The sequence below is a fragment of the Protopterus annectens genome, chromosome 10.part0 (genome assembly GCF_019279795.1).
Source record: "Protopterus annectens isolate FY-2018-M chromosome 10.part0, PAN1.0, whole genome shotgun sequence".
Classification (NCBI taxonomy): Eukaryota; Metazoa; Chordata; order Ceratodontiformes; family Protopteridae; genus Protopterus; species Protopterus annectens.
The window spans coordinates 783,767,887-783,780,610 of record NC_056744.1 but is presented as its reverse complement, the minus strand read 5'-3'; the positions used below and the strand labels follow the sequence as shown (position 1 = coordinate 783,780,610).

Sequence of the window (12,724 nt, the reverse complement as noted above, 5' to 3'; positions counted from 1 at the left end):
AATGAACATCTACAATGGATTCTGAATTTCTTTCTTATAATAGTCCATATAACTGGAATACAAGCTTCAGTACAAACTACAAATGAATGCATTTTAGAAGCAGCAGTAACAGTAGTAAATATTTGTTCATATGTTCTTAATAGTTATGCATGCACTGCACTAAACTAAAACAAAAGCCACTCTGAGGAAATTAACCAGGAAAGAAGAGTCAGCTATCATAACAGATAATGCAAACTGAACAGCACAGCTCACAATACATTTCAAAGTTTGTAGTTGCCAAACTTGCAATTCAAAGTGTCATTTCTACTGTTGTACTGCCATGCATGCACAACTGCTGTGCACCGCAATATCAGATCTCAGTAAAAAGCAGAGCCACTGTATCTAACATCAAAAGTATTAGAAGCATATTGATAAAAAAATATATATTTAGATATTTTTGTCTTTGAATAACATCAAATGTCAATTTTTGTAGCAGAACACCTACATGTGCATTTCAGAGGCACACACGGGTTTTATATTGCATGTAAATGGTTTGCCAATGTTTGCCTGAAACCAGTGTGCTGTTGTTTATGGATATGATCCCATCTCCAATGTTGTTCTGCCACAGAGTTTATACATAGATATAGATATATGCATGTATGTATATATGTGTGTGTGTGTGTATGTATGTATGTGTGTGTGCGTGTGTGCGTGTGTGCGTGTGTGTGTGTGTGTGTGTGTGTGTGTAGGTATGTGCGTGTGTGTAGGTGTGTGTGTATGTGTGTGTGTGTGTGTGTGTGTGTGTGTGTGTGTGTGTGTGTGTGTGTGTGTGTGTATGTGTGTGTGTGCGTGTGTGTGTGTGTGTGTGTGTGTGTGTGTGTGTGTGTGTGTGTGCGTGTGTGTGCATGTGTGTATAAGAAATGGGTGTGGAGTTGGAAGGTGGCTTGTACTCATGAAAAGAAGCATGTTTGCTTGCTGCTTGTTATTTAAAGCAGAGATAGCATAAGACTATGTATATGACAGGACTACTGTTTGAATGTGTTAGGGAATGTTTAATGACATACAATGTGAAAACTGGAAGTTGTGACAAATAAGAAAGCATCTCTCTGGTATTAAGTTAAAAAGCTACATTAAAAGTGGAGCGGCAAAACAGTAAACTGCCAAGGCATGAACAAGCAGAAATAAACAATTGTGGAACAGTCATATGTGGTGATCTCATTGATTTCTGCTGTGGGTACCGGAACACAGACGTGATCAGGTACCTTTTACTGGACAAACATACGTTTTACAGTTGCTCATGCTTTTGGATCAATAGGAGCCCTTCGTCTGGAGTTAATAAGTATAGAGCAACCATAGCGTATTACATCCTGAAGTAGTATTTCTTTATTTCTTTCAGTCTAAAAGTTAGCTTAACTGTAAAATGTATGCTGGTCCAATGAAATATATCACATCACATCTCAGCTGCCTGCTGTGTTTTCTCCCAGTGGACCAACAAGTCATTTTTCTTGTTTTCTACTACGGGTGTGGGAGAGACTTTTGATGTTGGGTGACCTGTGTGTTGCTTTTTGAGCCATGAAAGACCCAGTCTTAATTGTTCTTCCATTTCTTTGCAAATCCAGTGGCTATACAAGCACCCACTCTAAGGACTCAAATCAATAAATAAACAAGACTCGCTGGAGAGATAGGTTCCTAACTCAACATATTCCTAGCCTATGCAATAAGTTACCACTACATATCAAACAAAAGTACTACTTTGGTGAAATTTAAGGCTAGTCTTGATGACAGGATGGGTAAACAAATTTACACAAGGGTTATCAGATACAGCCCTAATCAATTTGGGTGGTGAGCACAATTAGGTGCTTGAAAAGAATCTGCTTAAAGGTATATATGGTTAGGCATCTTATCTCCTAGTGATCACTTGTCTAGTATGTTCTTATTTACTAGTGAGAGCACACAGGGCATGTTCACCACAATGAATATAATCTGTTCACTAGGAGGTGAAATGAAAGGAAAAAGTAAACTTCTGAATTAGAAACCCTTTTCCAGTTCATGTTTTTAAGTGATACAGCATGGACTCAGTCATCTGATTAAAATAACTTCTCCTTTCAGATACTCACAAACTCTAACATCCTTCAATCTATTCAATATTCTATCATTTCCACTTAGACAACACCGAATTGTCATTATCACTCTCTCATTTTCTAGGTGATTTTAGCTGATTTATTGTAAGTAATGCATCTTTCAGTCAGATGTAGTACTTAAATGTTTGTTAGCAGATAATTGTATTTTACAGATGTGTATTTTCATTATACCCATGCTATCTTTCAATAAAAGTAATTCTGATTTCCTTTGTTATTCATAGGCTGAGACTGAAATTGGTCCCTTATAATCAGTGCTCTACCCTGATAAACAGATTTTAAATAAAGTTAAATAAACCTGCTTAATGAGTTCACTGAATACATATTCTCATTTAATATTAGCTCTCCTTTGCTTATTACTCACCACCAGTCCAGGCCTCCTACTTCATTCACCACAATGCCCTTCTCATCTCCCACTTATTCCCCTAAAATCCTCCGTTGTACTCTTCCTTTTATTTTTGTGCAATTATTACTACAGTGGAGACATGCGTGAATGGGCGTACCTTCGTTGAAGGTTGTGCGTCAGGGCTGGCAACTCGGCATGCAAAAATCTACTGCCGATCATTAGCGGACCGGAGTTCCGCTGTGGCGACCCCTAACCGGGAAAAGCCAAAAGACACAACAAGTAAAGATTCTACTTGAGAAACTAGAAAATTAAGGCTAATCTCTTCAAATGTCTGACTGCCACATCTGTAATTCTTGTACACATTTTTAGTCTCTCTTACTATTGAAATAATCCCCCATAGTTTAAACATGCATTGGTAGTCCCCATTCCTAAAGTTCCTATCCCATCTACCACTTAGGATTTTAGATCCTTCATTCTCTGTCTTCTGCCAAAGATATTTTAAAAAATAATTTAAGATTTTCTCAAGGAATACATTAAGAAGTAAGATATTCTTGCAGACTGCAAACATGGTTTCAGGCAAGGCCATAACACTTACAGATAAGCTACAGACAGATACTGAGAAGCCTCACCACATTGATGCCTTTTTCCTAGATTTAAAACATACTTTTGAAAGTAAGCCATAATGGTCTTCTTGGAAAACTTCAAACTATCAGCTTTGCATCTTCTACTCACAGTTGGTTTATTAATTATGTAATCTCAAGGACATTCTGCATCAGCAATTTCAACTGCCCTCCAAAATTAGCACCTCCCCCCCACCAACAGTGTTCCACATGGTTCTTTGCAGTACCCATGCCCTTTTTTTTCACTTATTGATGGTTTTACTTCAGTTATCTACCACATTTTCTTTACATTGATAACATTCTTATGCTTGATTTCAAAACTTACCTCACAAGCCTACTTTTGTTTATTTTCAATAAAAGATAATAAATGCATACAATCACAAAATATTGTATAAATACATGCATAAATGAATGAGAAACTGAAATCTCTAGCTTCTTCGCAAGTATCTGTCTCAATGTAAACATCGTATCAGTTGTATTGCATCCTGATCTGAATCCAAACTGCTCATCTCCCATCTTACATTCTACTACTCTGTGTATCCGTTTTATCAATCACCCTCTCCAGAGCTTTCATGCAGTGTGATAGGAGTCTGATGCCTCTGTACTGCCCACAGTTGAAAGCATTGACTATATTTGCTTGAGTTTTATTTAGTTAAAGTTACTGTTTCATAATATTGCATGACAGCAATTAAAACATTGTGTATTGTTCCCAAAGCAATGTCGCAATACTGGAATTCCATAGTTAACTCAATGAGATTGTTATGATTGTGCCTACAGCATTATAGAGAAGTTTCAGTTAATTCATGCCATGTTACTCCATTTCTACCCACATGAGCATTTCTACTTGAACTGCTATTGCCAAATGTGTTGATCCGAAGACATTAATCTGGCTTACCACTCTCAGCTTTCAACTCCTCCCAAATCACTCATACTTTGAAGCATATGTGCTGATCCCAAGACATTAATATGACTTACCACTCACAGCACCCAACTCTTCTCAAATCTCTCATACTTTGAATCACACTAAGTAAATGTTGGGGATACTAGGAAGGGAGGACTTTGGAACAGAAGAGGTCACTGGCACAAGGGCTGATTAGTTTGTTACTGCTTTATAGACCTTGCAGATCAGATATTCATAAAACGGTAGCAGTGGATTCTGTCAGGAAGTAGAACAGTGACTCAGAAGTGGGTTTGGTGTCAACGGTTATGACGGCATGCTTGGAAAGTGAACTTATAACCAAAGAAAGATGAACAGTTTTACTGTTTCAAGCTAGGTACTGTTTCAACAGTCTGGTGAAGATTTAGTAGCCATCAAGTCAGTCTACTGCAAATTAAAGAGTAGACCTCTTAACTCTACCTATGTTTAGGCATGATTTACCTAAACATGGACCTATTTTTGGAGGTGTGTTCCTATTTTCAGGCTGAGTTTACAACTCTTAGGATCATAGGAGGTTGCTAGGCTAATGGGTCCGAGGCCCTTACAAGCATAGCCAAGAGTTTATCCCCAAAAAGAAACCTCAGTCAGCACCTATCACCCCTGTCAATGAGGGATACAGGTAGAACCCCTGGTACAAATTTGTGGTTTCCCATCCACTCATCAAGTTTGTGCTTGAAGAGGGTCTGACAGGTACTCTGATAAGTATGGAAAGTCTATTCTAGAGACAAGGCAGCCTCTCGGAGACAAACCTGCCTCTCCAGCAGGTTTTGTTGATGTTACATATTAGATTTAGGCCTTTCAAGCCAGTAATGCGCGAGTAGTTAGACTTACGGATATGGAGCATCTCTAGTAGGGCAGGGTCCGAGATTGCCTTGTAGGCAAGACACAGATCACCTCTGAGCAATCTATACTATGCCAAGTAGAGTGATACAATGTAAAATCTATAGACTAATAAATGATCACTAGATCGGAGCCTGTCCGCATAGGACAGGTGTTGGAGGCCATGGATTTTCTTTGTGGGGTATTTCTGTGGCCTTTCCAGTTGTTGCAGATGTTTGGAGAGGTACATACCAAACGGGGCGTTATACCCAATTATTGGTCAAATTATCACAATTTCCTAACCCCCAGCAACTGACACACAGTTTTAAACTTGTTCTGTACACAGGAAACAAGACTACATTACAAAAACACTAGTGGCATCAATAATTTGAAGGAGGATCCACATGTTACTGATCCCTTTTTCAGAAACAAAAATAAATGACTGTTAGAGTTAGATTTCTGCAATATCATTTATTAAAGTCTATAGATTTTACACTGTATTATCAGTAATTTGCTTATATTTCACTCACTCAGTTTTTTAACTTGTGTCTATGAATAGTATCTCACATTTCTGTTACAAGTGGGAGGAGTTATGTTTAATTAGGGATTCAACTGTTATGTTAATAAGGAGAGTATATATTTTGCCTGTATGTACCTGCTTTTTAATAGCCTTTGTACCTGTTTTAATGCTTGCTGGTTGAGAGGTATATTTGAGAATGTTGAATATCCCCCAAAACTGTATGGTTATAAAGGAGATATGTGAAAGGTTTTTTAGAATAGCCTTTCACAAGTAAAATACTTCACTGAATTTTCAGGACAGGAAATGTAAAGAGACAAAAAAGACGGACACATCCAGACTGCCCATCAACCTTCGTCTTATTCATTTTTCTGCAATTTATATGTGGGCTATATTGTGTGTGTGTGTGTGTGTGTGTGTGTGTGTGTGTGTGTGTGTGTGTGTGTGTGTATATATATATATATGTATATATATATATATATATATATATATATATAGATATATTTGTTGACCGGGAGTGTCCGGCTGGACGTAGGTCTATTTTCAGCGGAGGCCCGGGGAGAAAAGCTCCATAGTTAAAATATACAGACAGTAGTTACATTGGATTTACATAGCAATTAACAATTTGATCAACATAGCAATTAAAAATTACATAGTTACAGACGAAGAACTTAATACATCAGTAGACAACTAGAATCTTTATCATCTGCGAAGTACTTAACAGACATTAACAATTGTTACAATAAGAAGTTCTTGCTGTATAATAAGTAGTTATATAATGTTATAATATTATAATGTTATATTATTTTATATTAATAATGTAATATATAGTTATATAATTAGTAGTATAATATTTTAATATTCTTCAGAAAACGCATGGCAGCACAAAATCTTTTATTCTAGCAACTTTCTAAGTTTATAAGAGCTATATTTAAAATGTGTCCCTAATCTTGGACCTTTATCCCCCCATTATTTTTGGCTTGACCAGATTCCCTGTGCTAGGAGGTTGAGAGGTATGTATGCATACATACCGCTCAGCTGTTCAGATTTTCGCTGAGATTTTTGGTCTGTTCCTCATAAAATTTGTGGTTTATTTGTGGTCTAGTTTTTTTTTTTTTTTTTTTTTTGTGGCAAACCAGTGAGGACTGAATTAATTAAGTATGCCACTCAACTGTACATATTTTTGCAGAATGTCCAGATTTTTGCCCCATATTTTTTGTCTGCTCCTCATAAAATTTGTGGTTTTTCTGGCAAATCACTGAGGATTGAGCACAATAAATAATGAAATACATTTGAGGTTCAGGATCCATATTTATTTATTTATTAACATTTGGTAACCGGGGAAAATCCACTGGATCAGCGATCCATTTTCAGTGGAAGTCCGGGGAGAAAAGCTCCAAATACAATTTGCAAAGAAACAGCATAACATTTTAGCAGCAAGTATACAGTGTATAAAAAGAAACCGAAGTACAGTTACAATGACACAATACAGAATAATTATATAAGCTCCAAAATACAGATTACAAAGAATAGTGAGACATTATATCCCCTGTGGCGATCCCTAACCGGGAAAAGCCGAAAGACGCAAACAAAGTGAGACATTATATCATCAACTATACAGAATAAACATCCGACAATTACAGAAGGTATATACAAAATATATTCCGTTTTTTGGTCATACAGTTAGACAATCCAAGAATAGGGTTAATCTGCTAAACTAGTCCAAATAGTTTATGGTGGAGGTGGAGTAGGAGTAAGAAATACAATACGAAGAGTGAAAATTGGTGGGTCTAACGTCTGTTAGAAAATGCATGCGCCACAAACCCTGTTATTCTAACAACTTTAAGTTTGTAAGAGCAATATTTAAACTCTGTCCCTGTTTTGGCCCTTTGTCTCCGTTGTTTTAGTCGTTGTCCAGATTTCTTGTGCAATGAGGTTGAGAGATAGGAAACAAGCACTGGAGTTTCAGACTTTATATATTTCAGAAAATCTTTAGTAACACAAGACTTCCTAAGTTTATAAGAGCAATATTTAAAATCTGTCCCTATTTTTGGCTTTGTCTAGATTTTTTGTGCTACGGGGTTGGTATGTTTTTTCATAGTATTACACTGGTTTGCTATACACGTGTGATATATTTAAAATGTGTTTGAAATGTGGACTTCACAAACTTTTCTGTGTTATTCGTAAACAAGAAGACTGCTACTTATTTAGCATTCTGTCTTTTCTTTCTCTGTGTCTTTTTTTTTTTGAGGACGCGACTTGAATCTTAATACTAGTACAAGCGGAGTGACTGATGCATTTCAACTTTAATAAGAAGCCACATCTTCGGTTCCTAGGAATTCATTTTTTATTAATGCTTTTATTCACCAGAATGAGTTAACCGAAGTATTTCGGATGCCAACGGCACCTGAGCAGATGGATTTCACGTTCATTTGCACTGGCATTATTACTTGAAACTGGCCCTACAGAGGGTGTGATCGCGCTTTTATTAAAGCCAGATTAGGCTGCGGCTGTTAATAGATACCAGACGGCTCAACAGGATCTAAGAGGGCGTCATGTGATTTTTCTCATTTTCCCCACTTCTCCTTTGAAAAGCTGGAAGGCAGCACTGAGTCGGTCAGAAGCTTAATGTTTAGGAGCGGAGGTTGTTTTGTCTAAGATTTCTTTAATTCATTATTTGTGCGATTTAGCTGGTTAGTATAACCAGATACACGCGGAAGGCAAAATGGCTGGGGCAATAATAGAAAATATGAGTACCAAGAAACTCTGCATTGTTGGAGTGATTTTATTAATTTTTCAAGTAATTGCATTCCTGGTTGGAGGGTTAATTGGTAAGTGTGCAAAGTTTTTTCATCTTTCTTTTTTGTTTGGCCGCTTGTTACAGTATCATTGCCAGTGTTGGATGATCTAATTAGCTATCCCTATTGTAGCATGGAAAGCCGAGCTCCATGGGGCTTTTTTTGTGAAGGCTTCAGTCTTGTGGCTAAAAGTTTTTTTTTTTTAATTTTTTTCCTCTTGGCCTACTTTCAGTATGTACTTAAAATAAGCAAAAATATCTTAAAAGCATGACGACAGATCGTGTGAAGAAGGAGTAGGCTGCAAACTTGTTTCCACCTACGATCATTTAAAAACAACTTTTTTTAAGTTCCTGCATATTTTGCATTTGTAGATTTTTTACGGAGATAGTACCCATTTGAGCAGATCGCATTTTATTCCTGGCCCCTCTGTCGTGATTAAAAGCTGCTGGCATTTGCAAGAATTCATTTTGGGTGAATTCTGACCCTAATGGAATGGTCGATGCTTTAAATATTTGGAAGGGGTGGATGTGATTTGTTCTGCTTCCTCTGGAGCACATCTCGCGTCTGCTAGGTAGTTGGTGTTGCCTTTGTGTGTCCCCATCGGCATTTACACACCAACCAATGCCTTAAAAGTTACATTGTTGCTAGGGCCTGAAAGGTTCTGCAGCACACATGACATCCTTCTATATGCATGCACGGAGTGCTGGGGCACAGCTCTTATTGTTAAAAGTTAAAAAAAAAAATGTGGGTAGTATTTTAGTGATGGTGATACATGAATTTGTTGACTGAGCTTTTCAATAAGCCAACACTTTTTTTGCACGTCTCAAAAGTTATATAGTAGTTCGTGTCTTCTGTAAAGCGTTAGAATCAGACTCTTAAGACTGAAGCCAGCTAAAGAAACTCGTGAAAGTACGCCATATAATGCCCTTCAAGTTTATTTATTTATTATGTTTCCTCTGGAACGGGGGTCTGAATTTTGTCGCTGAATATAGGCAGAGTGGGAGTGGTTGGTATTTTGGCAGTCCTGTTGCAGATTTTTTTTTGTTATTAAACCTGCACCAGACCCTCCAGTTTGTGGTTAGATACACTGTTCCAACATGTCCTATATACCATAACCCTTTGTGCCTTTGATCCCTTGCCCGAGCTTTAAGTATGCTTAGTGACTTGGTTATCGTATTTTTCTATATTAATTTATGTAGTCCTCGTCAAATGCCATGTATTCCCTGATGATGCACATTTTTATGAATATATAGACATTTATATGAATATATGGACTGTACACAGAAGAAGCTTGCTCCTTGCATTCGTGATATGAAACCCATTATTTCTTGGTGATTAATAAATGGGTACACTTGTATCTGATGTAAAATAGCCAACATGCTTCTTGCATTCGTTTATAACTACTCAAATTTAAGACTGCAGGTATTTGAAGGTAAACAAATGAGATACCATCCCCTAGATATTGTTTAGTGTACCCGAGTAGTTCTCCGTGTATCCCGTTCTTTATTACGGTCTAGGGTGTTGCACGAACTGTGCAGTTCTGGGGTGCTGTTTAAACCACAGATAATGTGCGAGGTCTTCGTTACAGTAACCAGTGTTGTACTTGTTGGTAGGTTGGAACAGGAAATGATATGAGTTTATATAAAACGCGTTTAATAAAACAATCCTAAAGAATATATAGGAAGCAATAATGAAGGCGTGTTTATGGCGGCATTTGGGGTTTTAGCCTACAGTTTCAGACCAGTATTGTTGAGTTGGTGTAAGAATTCAGATTCCATCAAAAGGGCAGGAGTTTTGCTTGTAGAATAAACGAGTTTCTCTTACTTACCTGCTCACTGTTGTCACTGTGGTCAAAGTATATGGACTGCAGTGTTTGAAATCAAGTTTGGATGTTCTTGATCTGATTACTAAAACTGGCTGCATTATGCACGCATAGCAATATTAAATTGAAGGAATGCAATTCTGTCGGCTTAATTCTCTATTAGTAGATTTTAGGAAGATGTCATAACTGACTGTGACAGAGTTGTCAGTATTTCTTCATGTTCTTTGTGGTACTGATGCATGTAGGCTGTCTTTGTCATTTATTGATGAGTATTGTTCTGTGCCTGAAATTATGTATTTTCAGATGTAACAGTTCTAATGTTTCTACATGGGATACTTTTGTTTGTGCAAAGGTCTGGTTGTGGTTAATAATTTAAAAGCTCGATTCTCCTTATTGCAGACAGCAAGCCTATTTAACAGTCAGTTGTTTTTCCCTGTGGGCTACAGTTTTGCAGTCATTCTTATTTCATTCACTTGTCTTTTTGTTTAGAAAAAAAATGTTAACTTGTTATCCAAGCAATATTGGGAAGCTTTGTGCAGGAGGAAAACAGTGAAACCCTTGTGATGAAATTTTAATGTAGATTTCTGTTAGTAAAGCTTGCTACAGATGTGACTTTCTTTAGGTGGATATAATGCAGAGTACTCTGCTTTTTGTGTTTTTGAAAGTTATGCCTTGTAGATGTATGCGCATTCTTGGCCTTACTGAATTGCTGGCCCACAGCCGCGGTGGTGCAGCGGTTAGCGTTGTCGCCTCACAGCAAGAGGTTCTCCATTCGATTCTCTGCTGGAGCGCCTTCTGTGTGGAGTCTGCATGTCCTCCCCGCGGTCGAGTGATGTTAAAGACAAGCAGGTAGGTGTGAGCATGAATGGGCATGCCTTCGTTGATGGTTGGGCTGGCAACTTGACACCGTAAAAATCCACTGCCAATCATGAGCGGACCGGAGTTCCGCTGTGGCGACCCCTAACTGGGAAAAGCTGAAAGTCTTTACTGTATTACTGGCCCATTCCAGAAGTTTCATATATATTTTTTTAATCAAGCTCTTGTCTATAGGTTCATAGGTTGGTACTAGGCTATCGGTCCTAGGGCCTATACAAGCCTAGCCATAACAATTCCCTGGCTATTTCTTCCCTGGTCCCCTGTCTAGCAGAGTGACTGACGTGATCCCCGGGGTGAATTTCCTTTCCAATCATCAAGGTTCCTTTTGAAGAGGGCCAAGGAGGCGCTCTGCTTGACATGTATGGGCAGTCTATTCCAGAGTCTTGGGAGTGTCTGGGTCAGGAACCTATCCCTCCAGCATGTTTATTTATTGTGATGGCAAGGTTTAGATCCCTGGAGTGTGTGGCTCTAAGGGATTGGGATTTCTTTTAAGTGTAGCATGTCCAACAGCTCTGGGTTTGACATGGCCTTGTATGTTAAGCAGAGATCGCCTCTGAGTAGACGATATACAAAAGAGTATAGCTGGAGTTTTTTAAGACTGTCAGCATAGGGCATCTGCTTTAGGCCTGTGATTCTGTTAGTGAGGTATTTCTGCGGCCTTTCCAGTTGCAGATGTCTTGAGGTACATGCCAAATGGGGCGTTGTATTCCATAATGGGTCTAATGAAGGATGAGTACAGTGGGACAATGACCTTTTTTCTGGATGAAAAGCCCTCGGTGATGAGGTGTGCCACATAGAAGGATTTCCTGACTGTTGTGGCAATGTGGTTATTGAAGGTGAGACCACTGTCCACCTGTGTCCCCAAGTCTCTTATCACACTTTCGGTGTTTAGTGTATTGCTACCTATGTGGTAATTCACGGGTACATGTTTTTTTTCCCCAAAGAGGATAATTATACATTTCTTGGCATTGAGCTTGAGCCCATGGCACTGGCACCAAGCATCTGTTTCTGTAAGGCCCTTTTGTAGAGTATCCACGTCATTTAGGGATTCAATAATGGCTCCCAGTTTGCAGTCATCTGTGAACTTTGTTAGCCAGAGTCCCTTAGTGTTGGCCTGTACTTCAGAGAAGTAGATGCCAAACAAGAGTGGTCCCAGGACTGAACCCTGAGGTACTCTACTTGTCACTTGTCTGGAGTTGGAGTCAGCTACTTTTACAGTGTGGTTTCTGTCAGTAAGCCAGTTGGCCACCCATCGAGTGACGTAGGGAATAATGCCCAGCTTAGTAAGTTTATCTATGATTCCAGAGTGGGGGATGTTGTCAGAGGCCTTGGCAAGGTCCATATAGGCTGTGTGGACTGCTTTACCCTCATCCGCAGCTCTGGAAACTGATTTGAAGAAGTCAATCAGGTTCAGGAGACGAGGTTGGCCATTCACAAACCCAAACTGGGTGGGGTCCAGTGTTTGAAGGTTGCCAATATCTTTGTTTTATAAGTTCCATGATAATACATTCCATGGCCTTGCAGATCAGGCTCGTCAGACTGATGGGGCGGTAGTTCCTGGGATCCAAGGTGGATCCCCTCTTGTGGAGTGGGATAACTGTAGCTGTGCGACACTCGGTAGGCACAAAGCCTGAGGTGAGGGTATGATTAAACATGACACTTGGGTAAGGTGCCAGTTCATTTTATAGTTCATATAGTACACAGCCCGGGATGTCATCTGGTCCCATGGATGCTGTATTCTTAGCTTTGGAGAGTGTTTTTTTTACCTTTGTGGCTGTTATTACCGGAATTTGGCAATTTTCCAGTATTGAGATGGGCCGTTTAGAGGGTGAGAGGGGGTGAAGTTGGCACTGAATCGATTTGCCAGGATAT

The 12,724-nt window shown here is 38.8% G+C and overlaps 1 protein-coding gene across 1 annotated transcript in view; it reads left to right on the top strand.

The window, feature by feature from the left end:
• Positions 1–7,689: 7,689 nt before the first annotated feature.
• The window catches only part of WLS (Wnt ligand secretion mediator), a 903,497-nt gene continuing 898,462 nt past the window's right edge, over positions 7,690–12,724 (top strand). Inside the window, exon 1 of the mRNA XM_044085601.1 lies at positions 7,690–8,187. Within this exon, the coding sequence (XP_043941536.1) occupies positions 8,082–8,187 (106 nt within the window). The 5' untranslated portion in view covers positions 7,690–8,081. The remainder of the gene's footprint in view (positions 8,188–12,724) is intronic.